At 48.3% G+C, this 19735-nt stretch overlaps 1 protein-coding gene across 2 annotated transcripts in view; it reads left to right on the top strand.

The window, feature by feature from the left end:
- LOC143770508 (uncharacterized) overlaps positions 1 to 19735 on the top strand; it is a 42127-nt gene that overhangs the window by 12083 nt on the left and 10309 nt on the right. The window contains exons 10-11 of one of the 2 annotated variants that reach the window (XM_077260184.1): positions 182 to 220; positions 3986 to 4111. In XM_077260184.1, coding sequence (XP_077116299.1) covers positions 182 to 220; positions 3986 to 4111 — 165 coding nt within the window. The remainder of the gene's footprint in view (positions 1 to 181; positions 221 to 3985; positions 4112 to 19735) is intronic. The other variant, XM_077260185.1, reaches the window with a different exon arrangement.

Raw genomic sequence — 19735 nt, 5'->3', positions numbered from 1 at the left:
TTTTGCCTTTTGCTCCCGGGCTCTATCTATAATAGATACATATCTCCTACAATAAATGTAGTCATCGATGTATCTCTTCTCATGACTGGAGGAGTCTGGTGGAGGACGGGCTAAAGCCGAGGTCGCAAACTGCATCAGGATAACGACATTTTACTAATAATTATATATTTCCTTATTCTAGGCCTTCTTGTTCTCATTCTTCTGATGTATCACTATTTTGGTAAGTTTATTACGTCTGTTTTTCTTCGATAATTTTTGATGACAAGTGATCATAGTGATAATTACTGAAGTTACCAGCATTAACCCTTTATTAACAAGCGTTATTTTACTGTCCATGACTGGTGTTGAGGTGCTGAATAAATCTTACCAGTGACCAGACCAGTGTTGATGGCTAAGGCTGTGATGGGGTGTGCGACAGAGCATGAAGGGACACCAGACCGATGATCAATCCAACAGGATTTATTGATACAGGGAACATAGAACATAAAATATCAATAGCTTCTCTTAGAGTCCACAGTGAGTCCACACCAAGAGGGGAACAGTTCCAGGGGCACCACCCGGTAATCCGACGCCAGGGAAAAGACCCAAATAATCCTGGGAGGAGTTCAATGGATCCAACAGATGAGGGACATAACGCCATTCCACGTGGCAGCTGTTAACCCTCCACACACGGGCACCAACATCTCGTCTCAGCATAAGATCCTAGCCCCTGGCCTGTCAACACCCAACTTCATGGGCCATACCATGTGTCTATTGTTCTGTGTCCTGAGATCCACCCCTCCATGGGAAAGGGCTCCCACTGACTTTTTACTATGTGGCTAACTTAAGAAGTTCCCACAAGCTGCAAGCTTGTATTGGATAAAGGTACCGTTACACTAAATGACTTACCAACGATCACGACCAGCGATACGACCTGGCCGTGATCGTTGGTAAGTCGTTGTGTGGTCGCTGGGGAGCTGTCACACAGACTGCTCTCTCCAGCGACCAACGGTCAGGGGAACAACTTCGGCATCGTTGAAACTGTCTTCAACGATGCCGAAGTCCCCCTGCAGCACCCGGGTAACCAGGGTAAACATCGGGTTACTAAGTGCAGGGCCACGCTTAGTAACCCGATATTTACCCTGGTTACCATTGTAAAAGTAAAAAAAAAACAGTACATACTCACATTCTGATGTCTGTCACGTCCCCCGCCGGCGTCCACAGGGTTAAAACTGCTTTCGGCAGGAGCGCTGCTAATATGCACACACTGCTGCCGAGAGCTTCCCTCCACTGAATGTGTGAGCGCCGGCAGTAACAGCGGTGACGTCACCACTATGCTCTGCTTTACGGCCAGTGCTGACAGTCAGTGCAGGGAAGCTCTCGGCAGCAGCGCTAGCAAGCGCTCCTGCCGAAAGCAGTTTTAACCCTGTGGACGCCGGCGGGGGACGTGACTGACATCAGAATGTGAGTATGTAGTGTTTTTTTTTTTTACTTTTACACTTGTAACCAGGGTAAATATCGGGTTACTAAGCGCGGCCCTGCGCTTAGTAACCCGATGTTTACCCTGGTTACAAGTGTAAAACATTGCTGGCATCGTTGCTTTTGCTGTCAAACACAACGATACACGCCGATCTGACGACCAAATAAAGGTCCGGACTTCTAGCTCCAACCAGCGATATCACAGCAGGATCCAGATCGCTGCTGCATGTCAAACACAACGAGATCGCTATCCAGGACACTGCAACGTCACGGATCGCTGTCGTTCTCGTTGTAAAGTCGCTCAGTGTGACGGTACCTTAAGTCCTATGCTGTGAGCACAAAGACAGACTCCCCCCACTGGTTGTTGACTCAGACCTGATTACATTGCAGTCCAGGGACACAAGCCAGGGGAGGAACACGCTGTTACAAAGGCCTCATTCAGACGTCTGTTTTTCACGTTCAATTTTAGCCATGTTTTTCACAGATAGCATTTGTACCAGTAATAATCTGTGGGGCTATTTCCATTTGCATGAACATTGTGGAGATGGGTCTGATTTTGATCCGAGGGTTGAGTTAAAATCGACAATGCAAGTCAATGAGTCTGGGAAAAAAAATTGGACCGCACCCAGATGTCATCCGAGTGCTGTCTGATTTTTACAGACTGTCAAAAAGAAGATGGAGAAACTTTTTATTTAAAAATATATATAATTCTAATAAAAAAAATATATCAGCAGTTTCTTAATAGTAAAATATTACTGCTGATAGAAATCATCCATGCAAAGTGGCAGAGCAGAGGTGAGCACTGCAGAGGAGGCAGAGCAGAGGTGAGCAGTGCGGAGGCGGCAGAGCAGGAAATCAGTGCAGAGGAGGCAGAGCACAGGTGAGGAGTGCAGAGGAGGCAGAGCACAGGTGAGCAGTGCAGAGGAGGCAGAGCAGAGGTGAGCAATGGCAGAGGAGGCAGAGCAAAGGTGAGCAGTGCTGAGGAGGAAGAGCGGAGGTGATCAATGGCAGAGCAGAAGCAAGTAGTGCTGAACAGGCAGAGCAGAGGTGAGCAGTGCTGAAGAGGCAGAAAAGAGGTGAGCAGTGCTGAGGAGGAGCAGAGATGAGCAGTGCTGAGGAAACAGAGCCGAGATGAGCAGTGCAGAGGAGGCATAAAAGAGGTGAGCAGGGCTGAGGAGGCAGAACAGAGATGAGCAGTGCAAAGGAGGCAGAGCAGAGGTGAACAGTGCAGAGGAGGCAGAGCAGAGGTGAGCAGTGCAGAGGAGGGGGAGCCGAGGTAAGCAGTGCAGAGGTGGTGGAGCAGAGGTGAGCAGTGCGGAGGCGGCAGAGCAGGTGAGCAGTGCAGAGGAGGCAGAGCACAGGTGAGCAGTGCAGAGGAGGCAGAGTACAGGTGAGCAGTGCAGAGGAGGCAGAGCAGAGGTGAGCAATGGCAGAGGAGGCAGAGCAAAGGTGAGCAGTGCTGAGGAGGAAGAGCTGAGGTGATCACTGGCAGAGCAGAAGCAAGCAGTGCTGAAGAGGCAGAGCAGAGGTGAGCAGTGCTGAAGAGGCAGAAAAGAGGTGAGCAGTGCTGAGGAGGAGGAGCAGAGATGAGCAGTGCTGAGGAAGCAGAGCCGAGATGAGCAGTGCTGAGGAGGCATAAAAGAGGTGAGCAGGGCTGAAGAGGCAGAACAGAGATGAGCAGTGCAAAGGAGGCAGAGCAGAGGTGAACAGTGCAGAGGAGGCAGAGCAGAGGTGAGCAGTGCAGAGGAGGGGGAGCAGAGGTGAGCAGTGCAGAGGTGGTGGAGCAGAGGTGAGCAGTGCAGAGGAGGTGGAGCAGAGCTGAGCAGTGCAGAGGAGGCAGAGCAAAGGTGAGCAGTGCAGAGGAGGGGGAGCAGAGGTGAGCAGTGCAGAGGAGGTGGAGCAGAGGTGAGTGTTACAGACACCGCTTCCCTGCGTCGCCGCCGCTCCTCCACTGCTGTTGCAGACGCCGCTTCCCTGCGTCGTCGCCGCTCCTCCGCTGCTGTGCCTGGGGTCCGCCGCTCTCACCTCTCAGTCCCGAGGTCCACTTCCGGTCCTGCGCTCTCTGCCCATCCTGCTCCTGTGTCTGTGAGCGCCGTTCCCTCCCTGGTTGCAGCGCGTCCCCGGCAATCCACTTCCGGGTCCGCTCGCGTCTGTGCTCCTCCAGCGCTTCCGGTGTCCAGGCTCTCTGCAGGTATGCTGTCTTTGCGCAGGCGCTCTGGGTTTCCCAAGGGGCGCAGGCGCATCTTCCCTGTTACCACTTCCTGGGATCATTAGGTCAGCCTCCCGGGTAACCAATCCCGTTCCTGCCTCTACTATAAGAGGTAGGCTCTCCTGCTGCCTGGTGCCTGATTGTTTTAGCCTTTGCTATTGCGTCCGGCCCTTCCACTTCCTCCTCAGCTTTCTCTCCCCGTTTGCGTCTTTGCTTACGCTTCCCGTCTGTTCCTGCTCCTTGGTTTCCTATCTTGCTACTGCTGGTTACCCTGCTCTTGTTGCTTACTTTCCCTTTTGTTTTGTCTTCTCCCCTCAGCCTTACTCCGTTCCGGTCTTGCAGTTCTCCAGTCTAGCCCACGGATAACCCATACCTTCCTCCAGCTTCCAGCTTCTTCGTTTACCCTTCCTCCTGGAGCCGTCCCTCCTGGTATCTTCACCGTGAGTAAGTGACCTCTGGGCTTGCCCCTTACGGTCCCTGTATAAGGGTCGTGTTTCACCCTAGGTTCGCTCGCCCAGGGGTAGGGCTCCCCACGGTCCAGAGGGTCCACTCTAGTTTCCACTCTGTTCAGTACAATCAGGCCATGGACCCCGCAGGTACCCCTTTTTCGGCCCAGAAGGAGTTAGCCCATTTGCGTGATAATCAGCAGCGCATAATGGCCTTTATGAAGTCTATGGAGTCACGCTTAACCTCTATACAGACCGCTGACCCTGTCAATGCCGCCCAATTGGCTAGCCTCCAACAGGAGCTTTCTCAGCAGCGGGATACCCAGGCCCGCATGCTGAGCTATATGGCTTCTATTGTTGATCGCCTGTTTAATTTACAGTCCGCTCCTGCTGCGGCTGCGCTGACATCCTCTCTTGATTCCAGTCCGTTGCCTTCCTCTCATCCTCCTCCTCGCTTGGGCAAACCTCCCAGGTACGCCGGCGACCCCAAGCTCTGTCGGGGGTTTCTGAATCAATGCCGTCTCCATTTCGAGCTTCTACCCCAGCAGTACCCCTCGGATCGGGCGAGAGTGGCGTTTATTGTGTCCCACTTGGAGGGAGGGTTAATCCCTTGTGGGAGTGTGACGATCCCGTAGTCTGCCACTTAGAGGATTTTCTTGGGACCTTTCGTAAAGTTTTTGATGAGCCCGGACGTTTAGCTTCTACTACTGAGTCTCTCTTTAATTTACATCAAGGATCCTCCTCTGTCGGACAATATGCCATCCACTTCCGTACCCTGGCTTCAGAGCTGGGGTGGAACAATGAGGCTCTTGTCGGAGCTTTCTGGCGGGGCTTGTCTAGCCGGATTAAGGACGAACTTGCCGGTCGTGACACTCCAACTACTCTAGAGGATCTTATTTCTCTCGCCACCCGGATAGACCTCCGTTTTCAGGAGCATTCTCGTGAGTCTGCTCGAGAGAGGAGATCTAATCCTATCACATCTACTTTCCGTCAGTCCAGCAGTCCTCGTTGCCCCATCTCTGTTTCGTCTTCGTTGCCTACACCTGAACCCATGCAAGTGGATCGTGTAAAATTGGCTGAACAACGTCGTAAAGAGAGGCGTACTCAGGGCCTCTGCTTTTATTGTGGCAGTGCCGCTCACTTGCTTTGCAGCTGTCCTGACAGACTGGAAAACTCTTTTGCCTAGGACAGGTAAGAGAGGCCTCCCTAGGTGCCCGTGTTTCCTCTCAACCTTTGACTCTTTCTGTTCTTTTTGTTTCCAACCAGTGTCGGTCTTCCGAAGTTGCGTATGTGGATTCAGGCGCGGCAGGCAATTTTATCAGTCTTGAAGCGGCTTGGAGGCTTTGCTTTCCAGTATTCTCTTTGGACCCTCCTCGCCTTATTGCTTCTGTGGATGGAAGACCTTTACAGGAGGCAATTTCTTTTGTTACTGAGGAGGTGGAGTTACAAATTGGGGCTCTTCATCATGAGAAGATCGCTTTTTATGTTTTGCCTAATCTCTCTCATGCCGTTTTGCTTGGTCTTCCCTGGCTTCGAGTTCATCATGAACCAACTCTGAATTGGCGTACAGGACACGTGCTTCACTGGGGTCCTTCGTGTCATGATCGTTGTCTACGTTCAGTATGTCCTGTATCCTCTTCTCAGCCTACTGGAGTTTCTGTTGGTTTGCCTTCACTTTACTGGTCATATGCTGACGTTTTCGACAAGAAGGAGGCTGAAAATCTTCCTCCCCATCGTTCTTACGATTGTCCGGTGGATCTCCTTCCCGGTTGTTCTCCACCCAGAGGAAGAATTTATCCGCTCTCGGCAGCTGAGACCAAGTCCATGTCTGAGTATATGCAGCGCCCCAGAGTCCTGGTCTTTGCAGTACTGTGGCTCCGCCACTAAGGGGAGCTATGGCACGTCTGACACCAATACATTTCACAGCTGGGCCCCCGGGGGGAGCTAAGGGTTCTATTCACTAGGCCACTCCCCACCATAGTGGGTAAACTGGGGGTCAGGCAGGAAGTTAGATCAGAAGCTGACTGGGTTGGAACCAGGCAACACCTTGTGGCAGAGGGTGTTGTGGGGGAAGATACAGTAGTGTCTCTGTCAGGGGTGGGATCCTGACAGAGGCTTGGCAACTTGAACAAACGTAACGGGACCGTGCCTGCTCAGGATAGCGGCGGTGCCCAAGAGAGGATCAGAAGCGAGATAGATTGTGCTGAGTGAGAAACGAGATCATAGCAATAGGAGAATACCAGTAGGAGTCGTGCTGTAAGACCAAAGCAACATCCTACTGAGGCGCACAACCGGAGGCCGGAACGCCGAGAGAGTATCATAATATCCAGCTTCAAGCAATACTCTAAACAGCGGCAGGACAGTCAGTCTAAGGCGGGCTGTCTAACTTAAATCACCTATGCAGTCTTGGGGGGCAACTTGTGGAGAGGGGCGACTCTAGGGTCCCGGAAGAGCTCCGAGCCTACCCGTCAAACGGGTGCCGTCCCAACCAGAACATCAGGGAGGGACGGAGGATTAGCAGAACATCATCTAATCGAGTTGTGAGGCAACTTAAGAAACAGACACAACAGTTGTGGGGTACTTTCCGTAAGCACAGCAGGGAAGGACCACAACACCTAGCGCTAGGGGGAAGGCGCAGATTTCCACCTGTGAAGAGAACTCTGGAGGTGCCATTGGACCGGCCGGACTTGCGCAGCCTGGTGAACCGTATTCCGGACTGAGGACCCAGAGATCTTCAGTAAAGAGGTAAAGAGACTGCAACCTGGTGTCCTCGTTATTTACCGTGACCTGCACCCCACAACTGCACCGCTACACCACCACTTATTGCACCGGACGTCCCCCACTGACAGACAGGGCCACGGACCGGGTCTAGCCACCGTGACAACCCCAGGACTGAGACCCAGAGGCCCGGTACCGGGTACCCCTCGGCCCTGCAGCGGTGTGGGGGCGCTCCATATATACAAGAGAATCTTGCTAAAGGGTTCATCCAAAAGTCTTCTTCTCCTGCTGGAGCAGGGTTCTTTTTTGTAAAAAAGGACGGTTCTTTAAGACCATGCATAGACTATCGTGGATTGAACAGCATCACGGTCAAGAATAGGTATCCTTGTTATGATCCGGTGACTTTGGAGCCGCATGAACTTTCTCTGGAGTAGGTGGAAACTGTACTGACCGCAAAACCTGAACTAACACCGCAACTAGAAGTAGCCATGGGGTGTGCCTAACAAACCCTAGACACCTCGACACAGCCGGAGGACTAAATACCCCTATAGATGGAAATAGGAATACTACCTTGCCTCAGAGCAGAACCCCAAAGGCTAGGCAGCCCCCCACGAATATTGACTGTGAGTAGGAGAGGAAAGACACACGCAGGCAGAAAACAGGATTCAGCAAAAGAGGCCACTCTAGCTAAATAGGGAAAGATAGGACAGAGTACTAAGCGGTCAGTATTAAAACCCTTCCAAAAATATCCACAGCAGATAATACAAAAAGTTCCACAATCTAACTAAAGACATGGAATGTATATCTGCACTCCAGAGAATCCAACAAGACTGAGAAAATACTGACACAATCTAAGCTGGACAAAAAAAACACTGACTAGCACAGAATTATAAAGCACACAGCATGTGTGCCACAGAAACAAAACCAGACACTTATCTTTGCTGATTTGGCAGAAGGCAGATGGAACTAAACCAGGAACAAAACCTCCCAACAACCATGGACAACTGGCAAGGACTAATGAATCCTGCACGCCTAAATACCCCAGTCAGAACTGCAATCAGCAGATACACCTGACCAGGACTGCAACTCAGGGACAACTGCATTACCACCTACAATCACCGGAGGGAGCCCGAAAGCAGAATTCACAACAGTACCCCCCCCCCTTGAGGAGGGGTCACCGAACCCTCACCAGAGCCCCCAGGCCGATCAGGACGAGCCAGATGAAAAGCATGAACCAAATCAGCAGCATGGACATCAGAGGCAAAAATCCAAGAATTATCCTCCTGGCCATAACCCTTCCATTTGACAAGATACTGAAGCCTCCGCCTCGAAAAACGAGAATCCAAAATCTTCTCAACCACATACTCCAACTCCCCATCAACCAACACAGGGGCCGAAGGATCAACAGAGGGAACAACGGGTACCACATATTTCCGCAATAAAGATCTATGGAAGACATTATGGATAGCAAAAGAGGCTAGAAGCGCCAATCGAAAAGACACCGGATTAATAATCCCAGAAATCCTATAAGGACCAATAAACCGAGGCTTAAACTTAGGAGAAGAAACCTTCATAGGAACATGACGGGAAGACAACCAGACCAGATCCCCAACCTGAAGCCGGGAACCAACACACCGACGACGGTTAGCAAAACGTTGAGCTTCCTCCTGAGACAACACCAAATTGTCCACCACATGAGCCCAAATCTGCTGCAACCTGTCAACCACCGAATCCACACCAGGACAGTCAGAAGGCTCAACCTGCCCAGAAGAAAAATGAGGATGAAAACCAAAATTACAAAAAAAAGGCAAAACCAAAGTAGCCGAACTAGCCCGATTATTAAGGGCAAACTCGGCCAATGGCAAAAAGGCCACCCAATCATCCTGATCAGCAGACACAAAGCATCTCAAATAAGTCTCCAAGGTCTGATTAGTTCGCTCGGTTTGGCCATTTGTCTGAGGATGAAATGCAGAGGAAAAAGATAAATCAATGCCCAGCCTAGCACAAAAGGCCCGCCAAAACCTAGAAACAAACTGGGAACCTCTGTCAGACACAATATTCTCCGGAATACCATGCAAACGAACCACATGCTGAAAAAACAACGAAACTAAATCTGAAGAGGATGGCAATTTAGGCAAAGGCACCAAATGAACCATCTTAGAAAACCGGTCACAAACAACCCAGATAACCGACATCCTCTGGGAAACCGGAAGATCAGAAATAAAATCCATAGAAAAATGCATCCAGGGCCTCTCAGGGACCGGCAATGGCAAAAGCAACCCACTAGCACGGGAACAACAAGGCTTGGCCCGCGCACAAGTCCCACAGGACTGCACAAAAGAACGCACATCACGTGATAAAGAAGCCCACCAAAAGGACCTACCAACCAAGTCTCTGGTACCAAAAATACCAGGATGACCAGCCAACACAGAACAGTGAACCTCAGAAATCACTCTACTAGTCCATCTGTCAGGAACAAACAGTTTCCCCACTGGACAACGATCAGGTCTGTCAGCCTGAAATTCCTGAAGAACCCGTCGTAAATCAGGGGAAATAGCAGAAAGAACCACCCCTTCTTTCAGAATGCCAACCGGTTCAAGGACCTCAGGAGAATCAGGCAAAAAACTCCTAGAAAGGGCATCAGCCTTAATATTCTTGGAACCCGGAAGATACGAGACCACAAAATCAAAACGGGAAAAAAACAAGGACCATCGAGCCTGTCTAGGATTCAGCCGCTTGGCAGACTCGAGGTAAATCAAATTCTTATGATCGGTCAAGACCACAATACGGTGCTTAGCTCCCTCAAGCCAATGTCGCCACTCCTCAAATGCCCACTTCATAGCCAACAACTCCCGATTGCCGACATCATAATTGCATTCAGCAGGCGAAAATTTACGGGAAAAGAATGCACACGGTTTCGTCAAGGAACCAACATGATCCCTCTGGGACAAAACGGCCCCTGCGTCAATCTCAGAAGCGTCAATCTCAACCTGAAACGGAATAGAAACATCCGGTTGGCGCAACACCGGAGCTGAAGTAAATCGACGTTTAAGCTCCTGAAAGGCAGAAACAGCCACAGAGGACCAATTCGCCACATCAGCGCCTTTTTTCGTCAAATCGGTCAAGGGTTTAACCACGCTGGAAAAGTTAGCAATGAAACGGCGATAAAAATTAGCAAAACCCAAAAATTTCTGAAGGCTCTTTACGGACGTGGGTTGAATCCAATCATGAATGGCCTGAACCTTAACCGGATCCATCTCAATAGATGAAGGAGAAAAAATAAAACCCAAAAAAGAAACCTTCTGCACCCCAAAGAGACACTTAGACCCCTTCACAAACAAAGCATTGTCACGAAGGATCTGAAATACCATCCTGACCTGTTCCACATGAGACTCCCAATCATCAGAAAAAATCAAAATATCGTCCAAATATACAATCAAGAATTTATCAATATAAGTCCGGAAGATATCATGCATGAAAGATTGAAAAACAGATGGAGCATTAGTGAGCCTGAACGGCATCACAAGGTATTCGAAATGGCCTTCGGGCGTATTGAACGCAGTTTTCCATTCATCACCCTGCTTAATACGAACAAAATTATACGCCCACCGAAGGTCAATCTTCGTAAACCAACTAGCTCCCTTAATCCTAGCCAACAAATCGGAAAGCCAAGGTAAAGGGTATTGAAACTTGACCGTGATCTTATTCAAGAGGCGATAATCAATACAGGGTCTCAATGTTGTGAATTTACTTTTTGCTCCCTCTAGTGGTTACTAGTTTTTTGACTCTGGTTTTTCTGTCATTCCTTTTATCCGCACCTGGGTCGTTAGTTAAGGGTGTTGCTATTTAAGCTCCCTGGACCTTCAGTTCAATGCCTGGCAACGTAGTTATCAGAGCTAGTCTGCTGTGCTCTTGTCTACTGATCCTGGTTCCAGTTATATCAGCTAAGTCCGCTTTTTGCTTTTTGCTATTTTGTTTTGGTTTTGTATTTTTGTCCAGCTTGTTCCAAATATATATCCTGACCTTTGCTGGAAGCTCTAGGGGGCTGGTGTTCTCCCCCCGCACCGTTAGACGGTTCGGGGGTTCTTGAATTTCCAGTGTGGATTTTGATAGGGTTTTTGTTGACCATATAAGTTACCTTTCTTTATTCTGCTATCAGTTAGCGGGCCTCTCTGTGCTAAACCTGGTTCATTTCTGTGTTTGTCATTTCCTCTTACCTCACCGTTATTATTTGTGGGGGGCTTCTATCCAGCTTTGGGGTCCCCTTCTCTGGAGGCAAGAAAGGTCTTTTGTTTTCCTCTACTAGGGGTAGCTAGATTCTCCGGCTGGAGCGTGTCATCTAGAATCAACGTAGGAATGATCCCCGGCTACTTCTAGTGTTGGCGTTAGGAGTAGATTTATGGTCAACCCAGCTACCACTGCCCTATGAGCTGGATTTTTGTATTCTGCAGACTTCCACGTTCCTCTGAGACCCTCGCCATTGGGGTCATAACAGTTTGCCAGGCCAGTATTAAATGTTTAATGCATTGCAGAAGAGGGATTATAAGAAAGAAGATTCTGAGTTTTTTTTTTTTTTTTTTCTTCTTCCCCTTTACCTCAGAGTGGCTATGCTTGCTGCAGACATGAATGTCCAGACCTTGATTACAAGTGTGGACCAGCTGGCTACTCGTGTGCAGGGCATACAAGACTATGTTATCAGTAATCCTAGGTCAGAACCTAAAATACCGATTCCTGAACTGTTTTCCGGAGACAGATTTATGTTTAGGAATTTTGTGAATAATTGTAAATTGTTTTTGTCCCTGAGACCCTGTTCATCTGGAGACTCTGCTCAGCAAGTAAAAATTGTTATTTCGTTCTTACGGGGCGACCCTCAGGATTGGGCTTTTTCGCTGGCGCCAGGAGATCCGGCATTGGCTGATATTAATGCGTTTTTTCTGGCGCTCGGTTTACTTTATGAGGAACCCAATCTTGAGATTCAGGCAGAAAAGGCCTTGCTGGCTATGTCTCAGGGGCAGGACGAGGCTGAAGTGTACTGCCAAAAATTTCGGAAATGGTCCGTGCTGACACATTGGAACGAGTGTGCACTGGCCGCTAATTTTAGAAATGGCCTTTCTGAAGCCATTAAGAATGTTATGGTGGGTTTTCCCATTCCCACAGGTCTGAATGATACTATGGCACTGGCTATTCAAATTGACCGGCGGTTGCGGGAGCGCAAAACCGCAAATTCCCTCATGGTGTTGTCTGAACAGACACCTAATTCGGTGCAATGTGATAGAAAAATCGCAAATTCCCTCATGGTGTTGTCTGAACAGACACCTGATTTAATGCAATGTGATAGAATCCTGACTAGAAATGAGCGGAAAATTCATAGACGCCGGAATGGCTTGTGCTACTACTGTGGTGATTCTACACATATTATCTCAGCATGCTCTAAACGTATAGCTAAGGTTGTTAGTCCTGTCACCGTTGGTAATTTGCAACCTAAATTTATTCTGTCTGTAACTTTGATTTGCTCACTGTCGTCTTTTCCTGTCATGGCGTTTGTAGATTCAGGTGCTGCCCTGAGTCTTATGGATCTGTCATTTGCTAAGCACTGTGGTTTTACTCTTGAACCATTAGAAAATCCTATTCCTCTTAGGGGTATTGATGCTACGCCATTGGCAGCAAATAAACCGCAGTATTGGACACAGGTTACCATGTGCATGACTCCTGAACACCGCGAGGTGATACGTTTCCTGGTTTTACATAAAATGCATGATTTGGTTGTTTTAGGGCTGCCATGGTTACAGACCCATAATCCAGTCCTGGACTGGAAGGCTATGTCAGTCTCAAGTTGGGGCTGTCGTGGTATTCATGGGGATTCCCTGCCTGTGTCTATTGCTTCTTCTACGCCTTCGGAAGTTCCGGAGTATTTGTCTGATTATCAGGATGTCTTCAGTGAGTCTGAGTCCAGTGCACTGCCTCCTCATAGGGACTGTGACTGTGCTATAGATTTGATCCCAGGCAGTAAATTTCCTAAGGGAAGACTGTTTAATCTGTCGGTACCTGAACATACCGCTATGCGTTCATATATCAAGGAGTCTCTAGAGAAAGGACATATTCGTCCGTCTTCTTCCCCTCTTGGTGCGGGATTCTTTTTTGTGGCAAAAAAGGACGGATCTTTGAGACCTTGTATTGATTATCGGCTTTTAAATAAGATCACTGTCAAATTTCAGTATCCTTTACCGCTGTTGTCTGACTTGTTTGCCCGGATTAAAGGTGCCAAGTGGTTCACCAAGATAGATCTTCGTGGTGCGTACAACCTTGTGCGCATTAAGCAAGGTGATGAATGGAAAACCGCATTCAATACGCCCGAAGGTCATTTTGAGTACTTGGTGATGCCTTTTGGGCTCTCCAATGCGCCTTCAGTTTTTCAGTCCTTTATGCATGACATTTTCCGGAAGTATCTGGATAAATTTTTGATTGTTTATCTGGATGATATTTTGGTTTTTTCTGATAATTGGGATTCGCATGTGGAGCAGGTCAGGTTGGTCTTTAAAATTTTGCGTGAAAATTCTTTGTTTGTCAAGGGCTCAAAGTGTCTCTTTGGTGTACAGAAGGTTCCCTTTTTGGGGTTCATTTTTTCCCCTTCTGCTGTGGAGATGGACCCAGTCAAGGTCCGAGCTATTCTTGATTGGACTCAGCCCTCGTCAGTTAAGAGTCTACAGAAGTTCTTGGGTTTCGCTAACTTCTACCGTCGTTTTATCGCTAATTTTTCTAGCATTGTGAAACCTTTGACGGATATGACCAAGAAGGGCTCCGATGTAGCTAACTGGGCTCCTGCTGCCGTGGAGGCTTTCCAGGAGTTGAAACGCCGGTTTACTTCGGCGCCTGTTTTGTGCCAGCCCGATGTCTCACTTCCCTTTCAGGTTGAGGTGGATGCTTCAGAGATTGGAGCAGGGGCCGTTTTGTCGCAGAGAGGCCCTGGTTGCTCTGTTATGAAACCTTGTGCCTTTTTCTCTAGGAAGTTTTCGCCTGCCGAGCGAAATTATGATGTGGGCAATCGGGAGTTGTTGGCCATGAAATGGGCATTTGAGGAGTGGCGTCATTGGCTCGAGGGTGCTAAGCATCGTGTGGTGGTCTTGACTGATCACAAAAATCTGATGTATCTCGAGTCTGCTAAACGCCTTAATCCGAGACAGGCCCGCTGGTCATTGTTTTTCTCCCGCTCTGATTTTGTTGTCTCGTATTTACCAGGTTCAAAGAATGTGAAGGCCGATGCTCTTTCTAGGAGCTTTGTGCCTGATGCTCCTGGAGTCGCTGATCCTGTTGGTATTCTTAAAGATGGAGTTATCTTGTCAGCTATTTCTCCGGATCTGCGACGTGTGTTGCAGAGATTTCAGGCTGATAGGCCTGAGTCTTGTCCACCTGACAGACTGTTTGTCCCGGATAAGTGGACCAGCAGAGTCATTTCCGAGGTTCATTCCTCGGTGTTGGCAGGTCACCCGGGAATTTTTGGCACCAGAGATCTGGTGGCCAGGTCCTTTTGGTGGCCTTCCTTGTCAAGGGATGTGCGGTCATTTGTGCAGTCCTGTGGGACTTGTGCTCGAGCTAAGCCTTGCTGTTCTCGTGCCAGCGGTTTGCTCTTGCCCTTGCCTGTCCCGAAGAGACCTTGGACACATATCTCCATGGATTTCATTTCTGATCTTCCGCTATCCCAGGGCATGTCCGTTATCTGGGTGATATGTGATCGCTTCTCAAAGATGGTCCATTTGGTTCCTTTGCCTAAGCTGCCTTCCTCTTCCGATCTGGTTCCTGTGTTTTTCCAGAACGTGGTTCGTTTGCACGGCATCCCTGAGAATATTGTGTCAGACAGAGGATCCCAGTTCGTTTCCAGATTCTGGCGATCCTTTTGTAGTAGGATGGGCATTGATTTGTCGTTTTCGTCTGCTTTCCATCCTCAGACTAATGGACAGACGGAGCGAACCAATCAGACTTTGGAGGCTTATTTGAGGTGTTTTGTCTCTGCTGATCAGGACGATTGGGTGACATTCTTGCCGTTGGCTGAGTTTGCCCTTAATAATCGGGCTAGTTCCGCCACCTTGGTTTCGCCTTTTTTCTGCAACTCTGGTTTCCATCCTCGCTTTTCTTCGGGTCATGTGGAGCCTTCTGACTGTCCTGGGGTGGATTCTGTGGTGGATAGGTTGCAGCGGATCTGGAATCATGTGGTGGACAACTTGAAGTTGTCACAGGAGAGGGCTCAGCGCTTTGCCAACCGCCGCCGCGGTGTGGGTCCCCGACTACGCGTTGGGGATTTGGTATGGCTTTCTTCCCGCTTTGTTCCTATGAAGGTCTCCTCTCCCAAATTTAAACCTCGTTTTATTGGGCCTTACAAGATATTGGAAATCCTTAATCCTGTATCTTTTCGTCTGGATCTTCCTGTGTCGTTTGCTATTCACAATGTATTTCATAGGTCCTTGTTGCGGCGGTACATTGTGCCTATAGTTCCTTCTGCTGAGCCTCCTGCTCCGGTGTTGGTTGAGGGCGAGTTGGAGTACGTGGTGGAGAAGATCTTGGATTCTCGCCTCTCCAGGCGGAGGCTTCAGTACCTGGTCAAGTGGAAGGGCTATGGTCAGGAGGATAATTCCTGGGTGGTCGCCTCTGATGTTCATGCGGCCGATTTAGTTCGTGCCTTTCATGCCGCTCATCCTGATCGCCCTGGTGGTCGTGGTGAGGGTTCGGTGACCCCTCACTAAGGGGGGGGTACTGTTGTGAATTTACTTTTTGCTCCCTCTAGTGGTTACTAGTTTTTTGACTCTGGTTTTTCTGTCATTCCTTTTATCCGCACCTGGGTCGTTAGTTAAGGGTGTTGCTATTTAAGCTCCCTGGACCTTCAGTTCAATGCCTGGCAACGTAGTTATCAGAGCTAGTCTGCTGTGCTCTTGTCTACTGATCCTGGTTCCAGTTATATCAGCTAAGTCCGCTTTTTGCTTTTTGCTATTTTGTTTTGGTTTTGTATTTTTGTCCAGCTTGTTCCAAATATATATCCTGACCTTTGCTGGAAGCTCTAGGGGGCTGGTGTTCTCCCCCCGCACCGTTAGACGGTTCGGGGGTTCTTGAATTTCCAGTGTGGATTTTGATAGGGTTTTTGTTGACCATATAAGTTACCTTTCTTTATTCTGCTATCAGTTAGCGGGCCTCTCTGTGCTAAACCTGGTTCATTTCTGTGTTTGTCATTTCCTCTTACCTCACCGTTATTATTTGTGGGGGGCTTCTATCCAGCTTTGGGGTCCCCTTCTCTGGAGGCAAGAAAGGTCTTTTGTTTTCCTCTACTAGGGGTAGCTAGATTCTCCGGCTGGAGCGTGTCATCTAGAATCAACGTAGGAATGATCCCCGGCTACTTCTAGTGTTGGCGTTAGGAGTAGATTTATGGTCAACCCAGCTACCACTGCCCTATGAGCTGGATTTTTGTATTCTGCAGACTTCCACGTTCCTCTGAGACCCTCGCCATTGGGGTCATAACACTCAAGGAGCCATCCTTCTTAGCAACAAAAAAAAATCCCGCTCCCATCAGTGAAGAAGATGGCCGAATATGCCCTTTCTCCAAAGACTCCTTAACATAACTCCGCATAGCGGTATGTTCAGGCACAGACTGATTGAAGAGTCGGCCCTTAGGAAACTTACAGCCTGGAATCAAATCAATAGCACAATCACAGTCCCTGTGCGGTGGAAGAGAACTGGACTTGGGCTCATCGAATACATCCTGAAAATCAGACAAAAACTCTGGAATTTCGGAAGAGGAAGAAGAGGAGATGGACATTAAAGGAACATCATTATGAACCCCCTGACAACCCCAACTAGTCACAGATATAGACTTCCAATCCAACACAGGATTATGTACCTGCAACCACGGAAAACCCAACACGATAGCATCATGTAAATTATGCAATACCAGAAATCGACAATCTTCCTGATGGGCTGGCGCCATGCGCATGGTCACCTGTGTCCATAACTGGGGCTTATTTTTAGCCAAAGGTGTAGCATCAATGCCCCTTAAAGGAATAAAGTTCTGCAAGGGCTGCAAGGGGAAACCACAACGCCTGGCAAACTCAAGGTCCATTAAGTTCAAAGCGGCGCCTGAATCCACAAACGCCAAGACAGAAAATGATGACAATGAGCAGATCAAGGACACCAATAACAGAAATTTAGGTTGTACAGTACTGATGGTAAATGAACTAGCGATCCTCTTTGTCCGTTTAGGGCAGACTGAAATGACATGAGAAGTGTTGCCACAATAATAACACAACCTATTCTGACATCTGAGTCCTTGTCGTTCTGTCCTAGACAGAATCCTATCACACTGCATTGGCTCAGGACTCTGCTCTGAGGACAACGCCACAGCGCGCAAAGTTCTGCGCTCCCGCAAGCACCTATCAATCTGAATGGCCAAAGACATAGAATCACTCAGACCGACAGGCGTGGGAAACCCACCATAACATCTTTAATGGATTCAGAAAGACCCTTTCTGAAAATTGCAGCCAAAGCATCATCATTCCATTTAGTCAACACAGACCATTTTCTAAATTTCTGACAATACAATTCTGCCGCCTCTTGACCCTGAGATAGGGCCAACAAGGTCTTCTCCGCTTGATCCACAGAATTAGGTTCATCATATAATAGTCCTAAAGCCTGAAAAAAGGAATCTACATTAAGCAAAACCGGATTCCCAGATTCCAGGGAAAATGCCCAATCCTGTGGATCACCACGAAGTAGGGAAATGACGATTTTAACCTGCTGAATAGAATCCCCAGAGGATCGAGGTCTCAAAGCAAAAAACAGTTTACAGTTGTTTTTAAAACTTAAAAATTTGGACCTGTCTCCAAAAAATAAATCAGGAGTAGGAATCTTCGGCTCTAAAACAGGAGTCTGAACAATATAATCAGAAATTCCCTGTACCCTAGCAGCAAGCTGGTCTACACGAGAAGCTAATTCCTGAACATCCATGCTAACACAAGACTCCTTAGCCACCCAGAGAAAAAGAGGGAAGAAGAGGCAAAGAAAACTGCAGAAAAAAAAATGACTCAACACCTTTCTTCCCTTCTTCTGAGATGCATTTAACTCATAGTGGGCCAGTTGTACTGTTATGATCCGGTGACTTTGGAGCCGCATGAACTTTCTCTGGAGTAGGTGGAAACTGTACTGACCGCAAAACGTGAACTAACACCGCAACTAGAAGTAGCCGTGGGGTGTGCCTAACAAACCCTAGACACCTCGACACAGCCGGAGGACTAAATACCCCTATAGATGGAAATAGGAATACTACCTTGCCTCAGAGCAGAACCCCAAAGGATAGGCAGCCCCCCACGAATATTGACTGTGAGTAGGAGAGGAAAGACACACGCAGGCAGAAAACAGGATTCAGCAAAAGAGGCCACTCTAGCTAAATAGGGAAAGATAGGACAGAGTACTAAGCGGTCAGTATTAAAACCCTTCCAAAAATATCCACAGCAGATAATACAAAAAGTTCCACAATCTAACTAAAGACATGGAATGTATATCTGTACTCCAGAGAATCCAACAAGACTGAGAAAATACTGACACAATCTAAGCTGGAGAAAAAAAACACTGAATAGCACAGAATTATAAAGCACATAGCATGTGTGCCACAGAAACAAAACCAGACACTTATCTTTGCTGATTTGGCAGAAGGCAGATGGAACTAAACAAGGACCAAAACCTCCCAACAACCATGGACAACTGGCAAGGACTAATGAATCCTGCACGCCTAAATACCCCAGTCAGAACTGCAATCAGCAGATACACCTGACCAGGACTGCAACTCAGAGACAACTGCATTACCACCTACAACCACCGGAGGGAGCCCGAAAGCAGAATTCACAACATATCCTCTGCCTCTTATTCCGGAGCTCTTCGACCGCCTTCGAGGTGCTCGTATTTTCACTAAGCTTGATTTGCGAGCCGCTTACAATTTAGTCCAGATCCGCTCAGGCGACGAGTGGAAGACCGCCTTTAACACCCGGGATGGACATTACGAGTATTTAGTTATGCCTTTCGGCCTTTGCAATGCTCCCGCGGTTTTCCAAGAGCTCGTCAACAATGTGTTCCGAGATCTTCTCTACTCATGTGTTCTGGTTTACTTGGATGACATCCTTGTTTTTTCTCCTGATCTCCCATCACATCGTAGGAGTGTTCGCGAAGTCCTGCAATGCCTAAGAGATAACCACCTGTATGCCAAGTTTGAAAAATGTGTGTTCGAGCAAACTTCCTTGCCATTCCTTGGATACATCATCTCGGATTCTGGTCTTAAAATGGATCCTGAAAAGGTGAATGCCATCGTTAACTGGCCGCGGCCCTGCAGAGTGAAAGCCATCCAACGGCTCATCGGATTCGCCAATTACTACAGGCAATTCATTCCGCATTTTTCTTCCGTGATCCTTCCTCTTTCTTCTCTAACTCGTAAAAGTTCCTGCTCCTAGGAGTGGACCCCGGAGGCAGAAGAGTCCTTTGCTCTACTTAAAATGTCTTTTTCCACCGCCCCTGTCTTGCATCACCCGGAGGTGAACAAGCCATTTATTTTAGAAGTGGACACCTCTTCTACGGGTGCTTGAGCTGTGCTTTCACAAAAGACTTCTGAAGGTCGAACGGTTCCATGCGGCTTCTTCTCTAAAGCCTTTTCGACTTCTGGACGGAACTATACCATTGGTGATTGAGAGTTGTTGGCCATCAAGTTGGCTTTAGAGGAATGGAGGTATCTGCTAGAGGGGTCTGTTCATCCTTTTGTAATCTTCTCCGATCATAAGAATCTTGCATACCTACAGACTGCACAGAGATTAAACCCACGTCAAGCCAGATGGTCATTATTTTTTGCCCGCTTTGAATTTGAACTACGCTTTCGGCCCGGCAA

This window comes from Ranitomeya variabilis, chromosome 4 (assembly GCF_051348905.1).
Source record: "Ranitomeya variabilis isolate aRanVar5 chromosome 4, aRanVar5.hap1, whole genome shotgun sequence".
Taxonomy (NCBI): Eukaryota; Metazoa; Chordata; class Amphibia; order Anura; family Dendrobatidae; genus Ranitomeya; species Ranitomeya variabilis.
Note: the sequence above shows the minus strand (reverse complement) of the source record. Positions and strands in the feature narration are given on the sequence as shown.